General features: G+C 39.9%; 1 protein-coding gene across 1 annotated transcript in view; it reads right to left on the reverse strand.

The window, feature by feature from the left end:
• The window catches only part of LOC126176534 (intermembrane lipid transfer protein VPS13B), a 238167-nt gene that overhangs the window by 59484 nt on the left and 161935 nt on the right, over positions 1-16748 (reverse strand). The window contains exon 16 of the mRNA XM_049923691.1: positions 12710-12844. Coding sequence (XP_049779648.1) covers positions 12710-12844 — 135 coding nt within the window. The remainder of the gene's footprint in view (positions 1-12709; positions 12845-16748) is intronic.

Here is a 16748-nt window from a genome sequence, read left to right on the forward strand (position 1 = left end):
TATAACACCACAAGAAATTAGGAGAAGTCTTTTGGTATTTCAACCTATAAATGACAGACTCACCAGATACATAACAAAAAGGAAATTCAGGAATATGACAATAACAGCATATGCAACAACAGGGGAAACAGAAGAAGGAATAAAAAAATAATTTTATGAAGACTTTGAAAGTACAGGTAGTAAACTCTAAAGCTATGGCCCACTGATAGTTTCTGGAGGCTTTAATGCACCTGTTGCGGCAAATAAATTTAGAAAAGTATCAGGGACACTAACTTTACATGAATAAAGTAACGAAAATTGAGCTATGTTACGTCAGTTTGCTGCCGGAAATAATTTACTCATCAAGAGTCCTAGTGTTCCACACAAAACAATACATCTTGAAACATGGAAATCAAGTGTAAGTGGACTGGTTAACCAAACAGACAATGTGTTAATAAAAGTATTATGTGCCATGTTAGTTACAGATCAGAGAGCTGCAGATGTCCAAACTGTGATTCAGATTACTATGTTGCAAGTACATAGCGAGACAGAAATACATAAAAGCAAAAGGGGGAAAAAGCAACTTGGAATATAGAAAAATTATCCAAAATTGTAAAAATTTACCACATAAAAATTAAAGATGTCTTCACAACCAGCAAGGAGGTGGAACAGGGCCCACAAAGTGGTGAAAGAGGCAGCAGAAGAAACAACTGGGATAAGAAGAAAGGAAAGAAATGAATGAAGACTAGCAGTAAAGCATAAAAATGCAGCAAGACTACTGAGAATACTACACACACACACACACACACACACACAAGCAAAATTTCAAGAGATAGAAGAACTAAAGGAATACAATGAAACAAGAAAATGCAATCAAGCAATAGGAAAGACGAGGAAAAATTTTCATCCAACACATAATACACAAAAAAATAGAAGTGGTAAGATAAGTAAAGACGAAAATGATATTGCAGAAATAGACAGAATATTTTGAAGATATGCTCAACACCAATTCAAACCAGACACTGAGATACTTGCAAAAACAAGAGGAGAACATACATGGATTGGATAAAAATATGGAAACACCATCAGAAGTGCATGCTTGAACATGTATGCATACACAAGCCAAGCCTGCAGGTTGCGCTGTTGCATTTGACAACCAACAGTACTCTGTGTAGTTGTGAGTGTATTATGTTGGAGCCAATTGTCTTCAAACATGGGCAAATTGTTGGTGCTCGTATGGTGGGTACTTCCATACTCAAGGTAGCCAAAGTGTTTGGTGCTTCAAGAGGTACCATAGTGAAGATTTATACCACATACAGGGAAAGTGGAAAAACATCATCCACCAAGTTGCAACATGGTTAAAAGTGTGTGTTGAGTGATTGATGCACAGCCTTTGAAGAGGATTGTGATAAAAAATGGGGGGACGGCAGCTGCAAAAGTCACTGCAGAACTGAAGTCACATTTGCGAACACTGTCAATACCAAAACATGACGAAAGCTCCATAAGCAGGCAATTAGAGGGTGAGGTGAAGGTTCAAAACTACTTATCAATGATACATATGTGCATAACATGAAAATCTGGTGCTAAAGCCATTGAACATGGAGATGGAGTAACAGAAGGAAATCATTACGTCACATGAGTCACACTTTTTCCAACTTCTAGCCGGATTTACATTCCAAGAGTGAAACATGGAGGGGGTTAAGTGATGATTTAGGCAGCAATATTACGTCGGCCCCATTGGTACCCTGCAAGGTCACATTACTGCCAAGGATTATGTGATCATTTTGGCTGATCAGGTTCACCCCATTGTACAATGTATGTTCCCCAGGGGTGACACTGCATTCCAAGATGACAGTGCCACTGTTCACAAACACCACTTCATCCAGAATTGGTTTTGTGAGCATGAGGATAAATTGTCGCATCTCCTCTGGACACCACATTCACTAGCTCTCAATATTATTGTGCCTTTGTGGTCTACTTTGCAGAGAAGGGCTGTGATCACTAATCAGCTCCATTACCATTACAGGAACTTGCTACTATTTACAGGAATAATAGGGTAAGATTTATTTGAAAGCCATACAGGACCTATGGGGAGAGTATTGGAATTGTGCCAAGAGGTGTAAACAACCTTAAAGAAATGCATGAACTAATGAAAGCAGAAAAAGCAAAAATTGGATTACTGTAAATGAAAAAAGACCAAATACATGGTAATGTCCAATTGTAAGGCTAACAGGACATCCCACATAACCTGAAGGGCTCTAGTAAATTTTTTAAGGCTGTCAGTTGCTTCTATTATCTAGGTGTCCACTGAACCAGTAATAATAATACAAGACAACATATGAGAGAAAGGATACAAGCAGAAAACAGAGCCTATTATGTAAACTTACCTGTATTTAAAGATTCTCTTATTACAAGAACAACCAAATTAAGAGTATACCATTCCCTTGTGCAACCAGTTGCTACATATGGATCAGAAATGTGGATGGCAGGAGCATATATGAACAATCTAAAGATAACTGAAAAAGCAAATTCTGCAAAAAAGAATTGGCCAGTGAGAGAGGCAAAGGGCTGGAGAGTAAGGTGCAACCTTGAAATACAAGAACTTACATTTATTAAACTTCAAAGAATACATTGGTTAGGACAAATGATGAGGATGACAGATGACACAATGCCCAAATGAATACTGAAAGGTAGACTGTGTTCCACCAGAAGGAAGGACCAATCAAGAACTACATGGTCGGATATAGTGTAGGCTGACCTTATCAAGATGGAGATCCAAGGATGGAAGAGAAAAGCAGAAAACAGAGATGCATCAAGGAAGATTGTTGAGGAGGCCAAGACCCATCAAGGAATGTAGTGCCGAAGAAGAAGAAGAATTTTCGACAAACAGTGAAGGGTCATTTCAAGCTTAGACTGAGTACACACTGTCACTTTATGGCAAGATGGGTTCTTAGCATGGGAACTTGCCTTCCTAACTGGCTGGTATACAATACAGTGACATCATTCAAATATTCAAACACTATCATGAAATACAACACAGTGAAGATCTGCCATGTAGCGGTCACCCTAGTCGAAAAACACCAGCTACCCACGAATTATGGAGCACAAGAAACATTACGAGAATACAACAGAACTTAATGCTTGCATTTTAGAGACATTTGAGAGGACACTGTCGACCTAGACAGTATGCAACTGATTCCATTTGATCAATTTAGCCTCTAAACATTTATTATGAGAAACAGTATAAATACCCTACAACAGTGGTGAAAAATTTGTACAAAGGAACACAAGGAATGGAAATTAAGTCTACAGCGTTGTAGTCTATTCACGTGCTATGTCTGACACCAGGTGATTGTTGCAGCGGCAGCAGTGTACCAATGTATATAATGGGCATGGACTATCGCAGCTTCACCCAGGATGAGGGTCAGTTGTGTTCTAAGCCAGTATCATTTGTTGTTGTTTGATGTTTCTTTTCAGTATCAAGGGACTTTGGGCTGGGCAACATCGAAACAGTGCCCTCTAATATAATGTTCAGCCCTACTGTCAAGTTTTGGTGATGTGTTTGTCTTTCAAGATGAGAATGCACAACCACATTCTATCCAACTTGTAAACACCTTCAGGAGTCATGAATCAACTGAATCACTTGAGTACTCTTGTGTCCTGTTGAAACTTGAAAAGGATTGCCATAGCAACCCTTGTCACATCCTGAAAATGACCTCAGGACAGTGTGCCAAGGAGGATGATAACCATGAACCTCACTGAAATGTCTCTGTATTTCAACAATGACAGCCACATGGAAACACAAGAACTTTTCATCACTTGTACTGGATGTCATCCAGCAGCAAATTTTGATTTTACAGATGTGCATTTTCGAACAGAATACTTTTATTCTACAGCCTTTCTTTGCTGTAGCACTAGGAGGGGAAGAGTTGCAAGTCCATCACCCTGGTCACCTTTTACCCCCAGGAAACATCCCCATTACTCATTCAATAGCAGGCTTAGTGGGCCTGGGTCTGTCCTAGAGATATGGCTTACTCTGGAGACATGACTTTTTCTGTCATTTCCTGCACTCCTTGAACCCAGACTCTCATATACTTGCAGATGTGAAAGTTCTACAAAACATTGTTTTTAGTAGTTTGTATAAATACTTACTTACTTACTTACTTACTCAATGGTCATACCAGACTCGAGAGTCCAATACCGCAACAACGTATTTTCGCCATCTGTCCCTGTCTTGGGCTATTTCCTTCCATTCACCTTCAATACCTAGGCTCCTCAAATCAGCCTTCACATTGTCCTCCCATCTACCCCTTGGTCTCCCCAAAGGACGTTTTCCTTCTAGGTGCCCTACCAGTACTCTGCGCGCTGCCCTGCCCTCATCCATTCAAGCTACGTGATTTAATAATACTGATTATGTCAGGGCTTGAATAGAGTTCGTGAACCTCTTCGTTATGCAGTTTTTGCCACTCTCCACTAATATCATCCCTTTTTGCTCCAAAAATTTTCCTCAAAATTTTGTTTTCAAATACTCGAAATGGCTTTTCATTTTGCACAGTGAGAGACCAAGTCTCACACTCATACAGCATAACTGGCAGAATAATAGTTTTGTATATTCTAATCTTTAAATTCCTAGACAATATCCGTGATGAAAGCAATCTATTCAATGAGTAGTAGCACGCATTTCCCGCCCATAATCTCTTCTTCTGTTCGGATTCAATCTCATTTCTCAAAGCGGTGTCCACCCCTAGATACTTAAATGTGTTCACTTTTTCAAATTACATGTCTCCAACTCTTAACATTTCCTGATCTACTGCTGTTGGCATTCTAGTAGTAACCAGGTATTTAGTTTTGTCTTCACTTATCCTTAGACCTACATCTTCGCTAGCCTTGATTAACGCATTCGCATTTGCTGTTACAGATTCTTTCCTATCGCTAATGATGTTTAGATCATATGCATACCCTAATATTAAGATATTTCCATTTAACTCCACACCCTCTGAATTATCTGCTGCCATTCGTACAATATATTCTAGGACTAAATTAAAAAGTAGCGGAGACAGGGTATCTCACTGCTATGGTCCATTCTTTATTACAAATTCTTCTGACTCCAATTTCCCCACGCGTACTCTACCTTTTGTGGTTTTCAAACTCACTTCTATAAGTCTAACATACTTCTTTGGTATTCCAAGTTCCAAAAGAATTCTGTACAATTTTGACTGCAATACTGAATCATATGCTTTTGTAAAATCTATGAAAAGATTATGAACTGGTTTATTGTATTCCCATTTCTTTTCCAAAATTTGACGCAGGACGAATATTTGGTCTATAGTTGATCTGTTCCTCCGAAAGCCAGCTTGGTAATCCCCCACAATTTCATCTGCATACGGTGTAAGCCTGCTTAGCAGAATATTCGAGAAAATTTTGGAACATACTGGTAATAGCAATATCCCTCTATAATTACTACAATCCATTTTGTCACCTTTCTTAAAGATTGGGATCGGAATCGACTCCTGCCACTCTTTAGGTATCATCTCTGAGTTCCATACTTTAGTTATCACTTTGCGAAGTACTTCCACCAATTTCTGTGTAAATTCTATGGACAGTGACTGTCCTGTGACACTCTCTTGGTACACATCTGAAATTACTTTCACATCAGATGAATTCTATCCATTAGGAACAAGATGAACTGTAATTGAAAGGAAATTCAATCATAAAGCTGGTCCAAAATTTTGTAAGCTCATATTTTTACACTAGGCAAAAGTGTGGAACTGCACTGAATGCCTTCCAGAGGTCATAAATACAACATCAATCATGGCACCACTATCTACTGCTTACTGGATGAAAATAGAAACCTGATTTCATAAAACTGTTGATTGCTGAATACAGTTCTATTGATTCCTACAGACAGCATTTCTCGCCTCCATACTGTCAAAATAATTCTCACCTCCAAACCATCAAAATAATTTTTTTTGAAAAAAGTTTTGTAATTCTAAATTACACAAATTTCAGCAGTATAACATTCAAATTGTGTATTACATTAAAGTAAAGAAACATATGTGCTTGCATTGTTACTTTCCTGTCTACTTACTCATGCAGTAGGATTAGTACTAAATGAACTGTGAGTCAGTTAACACAGTCACCAGTGCTCACTCAATCTACGAGTCACATATTGCGATGGTGTGCTTGTGTTTGCATGTGTGCATGCATGCGTCTGTTTGCTCATAAAGGACATTTGGCACTTTAAGGAAGGAAGATTTGGGTCTAATGTCCCACTGACATTGAGGTCATTAGAGATGGTACAAAAGCTCGAACTGATTCAAGGATGAAGAAGGAAATTGGCTGGGACATGTCAAAGGAGCTGTTCCGGCATTTGGCTGGGGCAATTTGGGAAAATTATGTTGTAATAACCCAGCTCCCAAGACTGTGCTAGCGTATGATATTTTATTGAATATCTGTTTATGAAACTGACCAGCTGATGAGTCCAACAAACTCTCTATTGTTTTGATGATTAATTCTGAAATACAGTTATGTTCCACATTCCATCAGTGAGAGAGATGGGTTTACTCTTTGGACTGTAGTTGCTCAGTGGATAGAAAAATCTAAATCAAGAAGCAGAGACAGAGGACACACTATTATTGTATGTGATTGAGAATAGCCCTGTACAAAACTTAAACATTATTGTAACTCATTGTTGTCTGCCACTAAAGGCAGTTTTATTTTACTTTGCCATTGTAGTATTGAAGAGATAAGACCGTAATTTTCTTCAAGGATATAATATAGTGTTGAAAACATATTTAAACAAGTTTCATTTTATAAATGGTGCATTTCCAAGAACGAACACACATGCAAAGGCTTCTGTAGGACCTTCCGACATTTGACTCAAGTAGTTTGTTGACAAATCTCCATCAGAGGCTTCAGATACACTGGGAAGTGTTTTTACTGACATCTAAAGTAATCTGCTGTCTGGCTACACATTGTCGAACCAAATGATAACTGAACTGCATTGGATCAGTTTGCAAAGCTTCTGTACAAAATCCTAAATATTATCAGCAATTTACAAGTGACCAGTAGAGATCTGCAGCTGCTCCTACATGAGATCGTTGAGCACCATTTAGTACTGTATTACAATTATCAGCAGGGACTATTAAATTTTCAACAGCATACATGAAGGAGTCCAATTAAGAGCATTCAAGACAGCGAAGAGAATCTGTAATTTCTCTGTACAGATAATATTGAATGATTTTAACTCAACTGAACTTTAATGAGAACCTTCCCTGCAGCAACATAATTTAATTTCAAGGAGGCTGCATATTGGTTAACTTCATAATTATTACTACAGTTCATATTTTTTTCCAGGTGTGGGAGTAGTAAACGATGCTTATCTAATACCCCGGCAACATTTGAATGGAAATTAAAGGAAATATTATAATGGAAAACCTAATCAGAATGGCCGGACACAGGTTTGAGCTGTCGTCCTCCCGAATGCCAGTTCAATGTGCTAACCACTGCACCCCCTCTCTCACAATCCCAAGGAATAAACCAATAATAACATGCTGACTATAAGATTACTATCACAACCCTGTACAGCTGAATTAAATATTCTAGAAACAAACAAAAATCTCCCTCATAGTTAATTAGTAACAATATGTTCAGCAGCTCATCAACTTTTTCTATTTATTTATTTATTTTCTCAGGTTCTGTGGGCCATGTAAACCAAAGTTGTTCAGTCCTGTAACAAATTACTTAATAAAAGCGCTGATAACATAACTTAAATATTTAATCAAATACATAAAAACAAAAGATTTGCTGGAGTAAAGAATCTAATCTATTTAGATTTAAAAATAAATGTACTAAAATTGTGTGCAACGTGTCCATGAATTCCACTGATAAATCTGGAGGGATTATTAAAGAATCAAATTTTTATATAAGAAATCTGCAGTGCTACATAATGTTTTTTATTGGAAACATTCATACTGATTTATCTGTTTCATGACGATTCTGGTTTACTTATAAATAACAACATGAAGAGATACCTAAATGTACCCAGAACAGTGCTGCACTCAGCAGAGGTTTTGTAGTAGGCATTTTTTCCACCATGGGTGTGTTATGCAGCTCTCTGCAATAGAAGTGCTGTCTCTGGTGTAGTCTGGGAAGAATTTTTCTGCCTGCAGTGAATCTTTTTCATTGTTGTTGTTTTAATTTCTCCTAGATTTTTATGAGGGTGGGTATAAGTGCACAATGTGTGACTGTGAAATTTCGATTCTTGCTCATAAAAAACACCACAGAAATAGCTGAAAGCAACTTACAATAATAAGTCACTCATGTGTACATGTGGTCTTCTCATTTCAAAAATGGCGATACTTAGTGATGACAAACCTTGCTCTGTGTCCATGAATTGCCCAAACAGATGAAAATGTACAGAAAATTCATGAACTTCTACTTGAAGACTGACAGTGAACCACTGAGCACATAGCAGTGTTAACATGATAGTCTTGTAGCTCAGTGCAGTGGATCAGGGAATCAGAAGGATTGCTGTGAAATTATTTGTGATTAGGGTTACAACTGACCACCAAAACGAGCATCAAATGGAAACACGCTATGCTTTCAAAGCACAGTTTCAAACTTAAATTTTTTTGCCGAAGACAAGTCATGGTGCTATGATTATAACTCTAAATACATACAACAATCAAGCCAATGGAAGATGTCATTGTTGTCTCTGCAAAAAACTTATCATTTTAAATCAAACATCAAGGAAATGCTGCTTGATTTTAGGTGAGAGGGATAGTGCAATATCTTTTCACTCCTGTGCATGAAAAGGGACTTGAAAAGACAGTGATTTGATGAGACACAACAGAATCAAGGGGAGAGGGGGGAGGGGGGGGGGGGGAGTGGAGGACAGGTTGGCAGCTAACATATGAAAAATGCTTACAACATTGAATTCACTGAATGGACAAATGAATTATTTTTAATAAAATGCAGTTTGAAGCTAATAAGATTGTTTTGAAAGGAGTAATAAGATTGTTTTGAAAGGAGAAAATCCTATGATTTTAGAATGCCCCCTCACACATAACCATAATCAGATTAAAAATTAGTAAACATAAATGCCACTTACAGATTAGACCTTAGGCCTGTTTGGCTAGCTGATTGATACCTACAAGTCAGTACAAAGAGGGATCTTTGATCGAGGGACAAGTGATTAGCATGTGACCAAATCCTTCAGCTGTTGTTGCCAGTCGATGAATCCAAGCAGCTCCTCGTCTGGCCTCACAAGGCTGATTGGACTCCGTTTCAAACCTCCCTACTTCAGGAAAGAATCTGAGGCGGTACTGGGTGACACATTCCAAACTTCCCAGCTTAGAAATGTCTGAGTACTGGGAATCAAATCAAGGTCCTTCTGCACCGTAGTTAGTGATGCTAACTGTCCAGTTACAGAGGCAGTTCTTAAAAGTAAGTTAATTATTGTTTCTTTAAATACACTGACCACTACAATCTCAACACTCATGAGGTCTACCAGTAAGGAATGTGACTTGTGGGAGGTGGGTCATTACATGAAGAAGGGTCTACAGCAGTTCCCTGTAAGCTTTAAGACCAGCACACACTGTGACCAATCACCACGAATCACGTAAGTCTGCAAAATAAGTTGAAAAAAATATCGTCCACAAGATCTCATACAAAAGTTTTTTACTCTACCTAAATAATATACTTTCATCTTTCACCCACTTCAGAAGTAAGATGAAACAAATAGTTCCAGTTCTACTGTTGGTGCGGTCTAAAAAAATCCTAAGGAAACTCAGAATCAGCTGTTCAATACCTGATACCTATTGTTCAAAAATTTCACTGAAATATTAAAACTGATAACCACTTCCAATTTAAACGTCTCTCTCTTATCTCCTTTTCTGCTCGCAAACTGCTAATAACCCCTGATATGACAACCATCTACACCAGTGATAGTCAACCTGGTATCACAGTGGGCAGTAGGCAGCAGCATTTACAAAATTATTTTCATTAGGTTTTCATAAAATTTTTACATGATTATTTGGTAAGTAATTATTATTATACATTTTAACTGGCTCTGTATCTCAGATTTATAAATTTTTTAAAGTTACTTCTCTTCTTTATAAATCACCATTAGTGTCGAACAGGTTGACGGTTAGAAAAATGTTAATACTAACAGTGAAACAAAAGTGGGTGGTAAATAAAATAAAAAAAAATAAAAAAAAGGGTTAACTATACCTGATCTGCACTACTACTCCCCAATATCCATGACTTAAAGGCTACTGAATAATTCCACCCACAAAGAAACGTTAGACCCCTTCGTCCATAATTCTCTCAGTGCCAGTTCCTCCTGCTATGGCAACTGAGAACTTGGTTACAAGCATTTTTTTCTGCCAATCTGTTATCAAATAAAACCAAATTCTTCAGTTGTATTCTGCTACTTTCCCATATATGTCTACCTCCTCTTGATATTGTCCAATAATTCTTCTTCTCTCCTCCAAGATATTTTTTTTTAAATTGTTGTCTGCTTTGTCTGTCACACTGCAGTTAGGCAGAAAACTTTGACTGGTCTATTTTGTGAACAATTAATGATCACCAAAAAATGCTAATTTCTTGTCTGGCTTTCAACAGCAGGAATTGGTGAATAAATAAGCAAATCTGCTGACCACACAATGTTTGTGTGAATTCTCCCTCTCTCCCATGTATTGTGCGATAAGTGTGTTGAAAGAGATCTGCCAAAGCATGACAAAAAACACGCTAAAAATATTTCGCAACAGTGCCTTCACAAACCTGTGTTCAGTTTTTTCTTTGACTGACTTGTTTCTCCATGCAATTACCATTAATCAGTCACTATACTTTCCTCATATGATTAACTCCTGGTCACTATGCTCTCTCCTTCTTCCTAATAAAAATATGTGGTATTCCACTTGTGCTTACATTTATTCCCATGCAGTCATTTAACTCTCTCTGCTACTATTTTTGCTACTGTGTAAGAAAATTCCTGTTCTGTACAAGTGAGCACATTTGATAATTAACTTGCACTCATTTTACTGTTTCAGGTTGTAGTAGTACACTATCACAGAAGGCTGTGAGGCTTGGCACACAGCTGTAAACATTATAAGCTGAGTGCACGCTTTATGTTACACACTAAGATGCACCACAAAGGAATCATCCAAATGGGACTGAAATTGGTACATCTGATGTACATGTACAGACAAACAATGACTACAGTTTCAGAAAAACTGGGGGATTACAGTTTCAGAAAAATTGGATGATTTATTCAAGAGAAACAGCTTCACAAATTGAACAAGTTAGTAACACGTTGGTCCACATCTGGTCCTTATGCAAGCAGTTTTCGACTTGGCAATGATTGACAGAGTTGTTGGATATCCTCTTGAGGGATATTGTGTCAAATTCTGTCCAACTGCCACATTAGATTGACAAAATCCCAAGATGACTGGAGGGCTCTGCCCATAATGCTCCAGACGTTCTCAATGGGGAGAGATCTGGCAACTTTGCTGGCCAAGGTATGTTCTGGCGAGCCTGAAAACATGCAGTAGAAATTCTCATCATGTGCAGGCAGACGTTACCTTACTGAAATCTAAGCCCATGATGGTTTGCCATGAAAGGCAACAAAATAGGGCATAGAATATCACTGACACACCGCTGTGCTGTAAGAGTACTGCGGATGGTAACCAGAGGGGTGCTGCTATGGAAAGAAATGGCACCCCAGACCATCACTCCAGGCTGTCGGGCCATATGGTGGGTGACAGTCAGTTGGTATCCCAACACTGTCTGGATTAACTCCAGACATGTCTTTGGCCTGGAATCTCATTGACTGGAGTAGAATTGTCTTGAGTGATGAGTCCCGCTTCAAACTGAGCCCCGATGACCAGTGAAGATGTGCCTGGAGATGCCCCAGACAGCAGTAGGATACCAACCTGACTGTTGCTGACTGTGCTAGTCAAATCCTACCATAGCCAGCAAGGTCAGTGGATCTCTCCCAAAGTGAGAATATTTCGAGTATTATGGGCAGGGTCCTCCACCATCTGGGAATTTTGAAGGTCTAACACACAGTATCGCTCAGGAGGACAGCCAACAACTTTATCAATCAATGCCAGTCCGAAAAACTGCTAGCATAAGGGCAAGAAGTGGAAAAAACATGTTATTGGCTTGCTCAATTTGTAAAGCTCTTTTTCTTGAATAAAACATCCAATTTTTTCTGAAATTGTAATCATTTGTTTGTCTGTACAAGTACATCACATCTACCAATTTCTGTCCTATTGGTACAATTCCTTCTTGGTGCAACCCCCCACCCACCCACTTTTCTTTCTTAACATCTATTTATCTTTTCTACACGAAACTAAAATAGTAATTTAATGTGTAACATAAATAGAATCCAGAGTGACTGATTGAAATATAGTAAAAATAAATCTCAAGTTTTGTGATCTTCTCTCTTTAACATTGTGTGTGTGTGTGTGTGTGTGTGTGTGTGTGTGTGTGTGTGTGTGTCACAGGGAATGTGAGATGAACTGTATGGTATCAAAAAATTATAGAAAATAGATTTATACTGGTCAGTTCTGGTACAAACAGATATAAATTAATTACAATGGTGTAGTGATAGCAGATTATAAACTTTCTGTCTCTTAAAATATCTTGAACAACAGCAGTGAACTCAATCCCATCCTTGACTAAGATGGGATTTTCTAACAATGCAATACTGCAATGTACTTACTCATTTCCTTTCTGGCATCCTGCAGTAGTGTTGTTGTATTGATAATATTACTAGTATGTGAAGCATTGAAGACCGACTGAACAATACACTCAATAACAAGCATCTTTGCCTTAGTGCACGTCACAGTTACAATTTCTGAAACCAAAACCACAAGGCTTAATCATGAAGGTACACAGTGAACATTGAAAAACAATATTCTCTAAAAAATGAATAATACACATGAAGCATGCTAAAAATTAGTCTTGTTCAGACATGCAGTACGTATGGAAGAAATGAAAAACATTTGGCCAGTCATTTCATAAATGAACAGTTTGTAATTTTAAGAGCTACCAGCATATGAAATGGATTGGAGAAGAAACATTATAAATCAAAGCTCAAAGAATAAGGTACTGTAAACTGCACAAGGCTAGACTACGAAATTCGAATTATATCTGAGAGCCATCCTGATCCACTGCTATTAAACTGTCACATGTAATCCACAAAATTTGAGGAACTGGTTTCAATGAAATTGTTGTGACTCGCTGACCTTTGAAAGTGCCGCCGCGCAGTTCCGTGCGTCATCTACATGCGGCGCTGTCTGTCATCTACATGCAGCAGCAGCACCACCTAAGCGGCCAGCCAGCCAGCAACCGCTAGACTCGGACTCAGTTCTGATTTGACTGTTGAAGTGTACTAGCATCTTACTTTGTTTACTTGATCTGTGACTTACATGTATTGTGTCGTCCTTGAAATATATTTGTTCAACTTGAAGTTAGAACAATTGGCAATGAGGTAGTCAATTTTTCTTTTTCATCGTTGATCCACAGGTTTCCATGGCTACTTTAGAGCAACAATTGCAAGGTCTTATAGAACAGCAAGCGCTTCTCACAAATGCGATTCGTGATTTCGTCGCGGCATCCAATGCGTGGCGTCTCTCGTCGTCGTCTCTCCCTCCTTTCCCTCCTTACAACAAGAAGGCGGAAGACTGGTCTGATTACGTAAAATGTCTTCGACAGCACTTCTTGGCATTTCATGTTGCGGACGACCAAACATGTAAGTCTCTGTTCCTTTCATGGCCCTCACCTCAAATGTATCGGTTGTTGTCACACTTGGCTCCTTTGAAAGATCCTGCGTCTTTGTCCTTTGCTGAAATGTGCTCACTTCTATCCGTATATTTTCAAAAGCATACGCATGTGGTAGCCTCTTGTGTTGCCTTTCATCATTGTCAAAAACAACCGAATCAATCCTATCGCGCTTGGGCTGCTGAACTTCACAGCCTCAATCGAAAGTGTCAATTTGTTAATGATGTTCACAAAGAATCCTACGCCAATTCCATGGTATGGAATGCTATTATCTGGTCGGCAACGAAGTTAGGCAACGTGCCCTTCAGTTGGCAAATCCAACTCTACATGAAGTCCTATCCATCGCTCAGTCTTTTGAAATTTCTCGTGCCACTGGAGCGCAAATAGAGGCATGGGGTGACGTCGGGGATGTACAACCTCTGTGCGCTGTTGACGAACCGTGTAGCGTGTCCCCGTCAGCCGACATGGCTGCAGTACACTCCCAAGCACAGCCTCGGCCTAACCATAAACAAACCTCTAAGAAACTGCAGGAAACCACACGACAACTTCCTCCATGTCCGTGGTGTTTTACGAAACATTCACGAGAGGATTGTCCCCAACGTTGGGCTGTGTGTCACAAATGCAAAAAGAAGGGTTCTGCTTCTGTGCTGTATGTCAATTGTACTTCTTCCCTTTCAGGGAAGTTATTCCTCACTGTCCAAATACTTGGTCAGGATGTTCGCATGCAGATGGATACTGGTTCTGCTGCCACTATCATCAGTTCTCAGATGTATCTACAGTTGGGTTCTCCAATCCTGTCACCTGTCACTAGGCAATTACGGACTTACAGTAAACAGAAGATTTCTCTCTTGGGACAATTTGATGCTGAGGTATCTTACAAATCTGTCGTTCGCACTGTTCCCATATTTGTGGTCGACCATAGTAACGCGGAGAATCTTTTTGGTTTCGATGCCTTTCTCTATTTTGGGTTCTTCATAGATGACTCTGTCAATATCGTCTCTGATGCTATTCCTTATGCTCAACTGTTTTCCTTGTCAATGACATTTTCGTCCCTTTTTTCTCCTGGGTTAGGCCGTGCAAATGACTTTGAAGCTCATATCACACTCAAACCCACTGCTTGGCCTAAGTTTTTTTGGGCTCGGCCCATTCCTGTGGCCCTTTGTGATGGGGTCAAACGGGAGCTGGATCGTCTCACTGCTTCAGGGGTCTTGCTTCCTGTCACTTCCAGTGAGTGGTCCTCTCCTGTTGTTGTCGTTGCTAAGCCCAATGGTGATATTCGTCTCTGTGGCGATTTCAAAGCCATTGTAAATGCTCAATGCCTCATCGACACTTACCCTATGCCTCGACCTGAAGAATTGTTCACTAAACTTACTGGAGGCCAGTATTTTTCTAAACTTAACCTGTCAGAGGCTTATCATCAACTTCCTCTTGATGCTGCTTCCCAGCTGTTTCTGGTCCTTAACACGCCTTTCGGCCTCTATCAATACCAACGATTGCCATTCGGGGTTGCCAGCACCCCTGCTCTCCTTCAGCGATTCTTGGAACAATTATTGCTCACTGTCACTGGGTGTATAAATTACATGGACAACATTGTTGTCACTGGCTCCACCACTGAAGAACATCTTCAGAATCTCTGCACACTTTTTCATGTCTTACAGACTGCCGGTCTTAAGTGTAATCTTCAGAAATCAAAATTTTTTCAGGCATCTATCATGTACTTGGGGTTTCAACTCTCCCGGGATGGTATTCGTCCACTTCAGCAAACTGTCACTGCAATCGATGCCCTTCCTCGCCCTACATCTGTTAAGGAACTGCAGGCCTTCTTGGGGAAAATAGCATACTATCACAGGTTTTTACCATCTGCTGCTTCAGTGGCTCAGCCGTTGCATCGCCTGTTGCATAAAAAAGTGCCTTTTCACTGGTCCGTGGCATGCGATGCGGCTTTCCAGAAATTGAAGACTATGCTGAAACAGGCCCTGTGCCTGGCTACTTATCGACCTGGCCAACATCTTGTTCTTGCCACGGACGCCTCTCAATATGGAGTCGGTGCAGTCCTTGCGCACCATTTTTCTGATGGTTCTAAACAACCCATTGCTTCTGCCTCCAAAACGCTCACGGATGCCCAACAAAAGTATTCTCAAATTGAAAAAGAAGCTTTGGCCATTACTCATGCTCTTCATAAGTTTGGTGTTTTTCTCTATGGATCCAAATTTCATCTTGTTACGGATCACAAACCACTTTTTCCTTGTTTCATCCATCAACGTCACTTCCCGACAAGGCTGCACACCGCCTCCAGCATTGGGCTCTTTACTTGTCTCGTTTCAATTATGAGATTCATTTCAGGCCGACGGCTCAACATGTGAATGCTGATGCACTGTCTCGCCTTCCCATGGGTCCTGATCTGGCATTCGATAGGGACGAACTTTTGTGTTTCCACCTGGATGTTGCCAAGCAGCAGGTTGTGGACAGGTTCCCCATCACCGGGGACCAGCTGGCGACTGCTACAGGTTCTGATCCTAGCCTCTCCTGGGTTTTACACTGTATTCAGAAGGGTTGGCCAGATCATCCGTCCACTAAGACTTCTGATCCATTGCAGAACGACTACACTTTGTGTTACCGCCTCACGGCTAGGGATGGTGTTATCCTCCTTTCCACCGAAAATGCTTTGCCGCGTGTTGTGGTACCTGCGTCTTTGCATGCTTCGGTCTTGTGCCTCCTTCACCAAGGGCACTGGGGTGCCTCTCGCACAAAATCTCTGGTGCGCAGTCATGTGTACTGGCCCGGCATCGACTCTGAAATCGCACACATGGTCACTGCCTGCGGCCCTTGTGCGTCACAGGCCACCGGCCTGAAGTTATCTTTGTCACTGTGGCCTTTGCCTGAGAAGCCCTGGGAGCATATTAATGCTGACATCACGGGACCTTTTTTAGGTACTTATTGGCTTCTTGTTATTGACGCCTACTCTAACTTTCCTTTCA

The sequence above is a fragment of the Schistocerca cancellata genome, chromosome 3 (genome assembly GCF_023864275.1).
Source record: "Schistocerca cancellata isolate TAMUIC-IGC-003103 chromosome 3, iqSchCanc2.1, whole genome shotgun sequence".
NCBI classification, from domain to species: domain Eukaryota; kingdom Metazoa; phylum Arthropoda; class Insecta; order Orthoptera; family Acrididae; genus Schistocerca; species Schistocerca cancellata.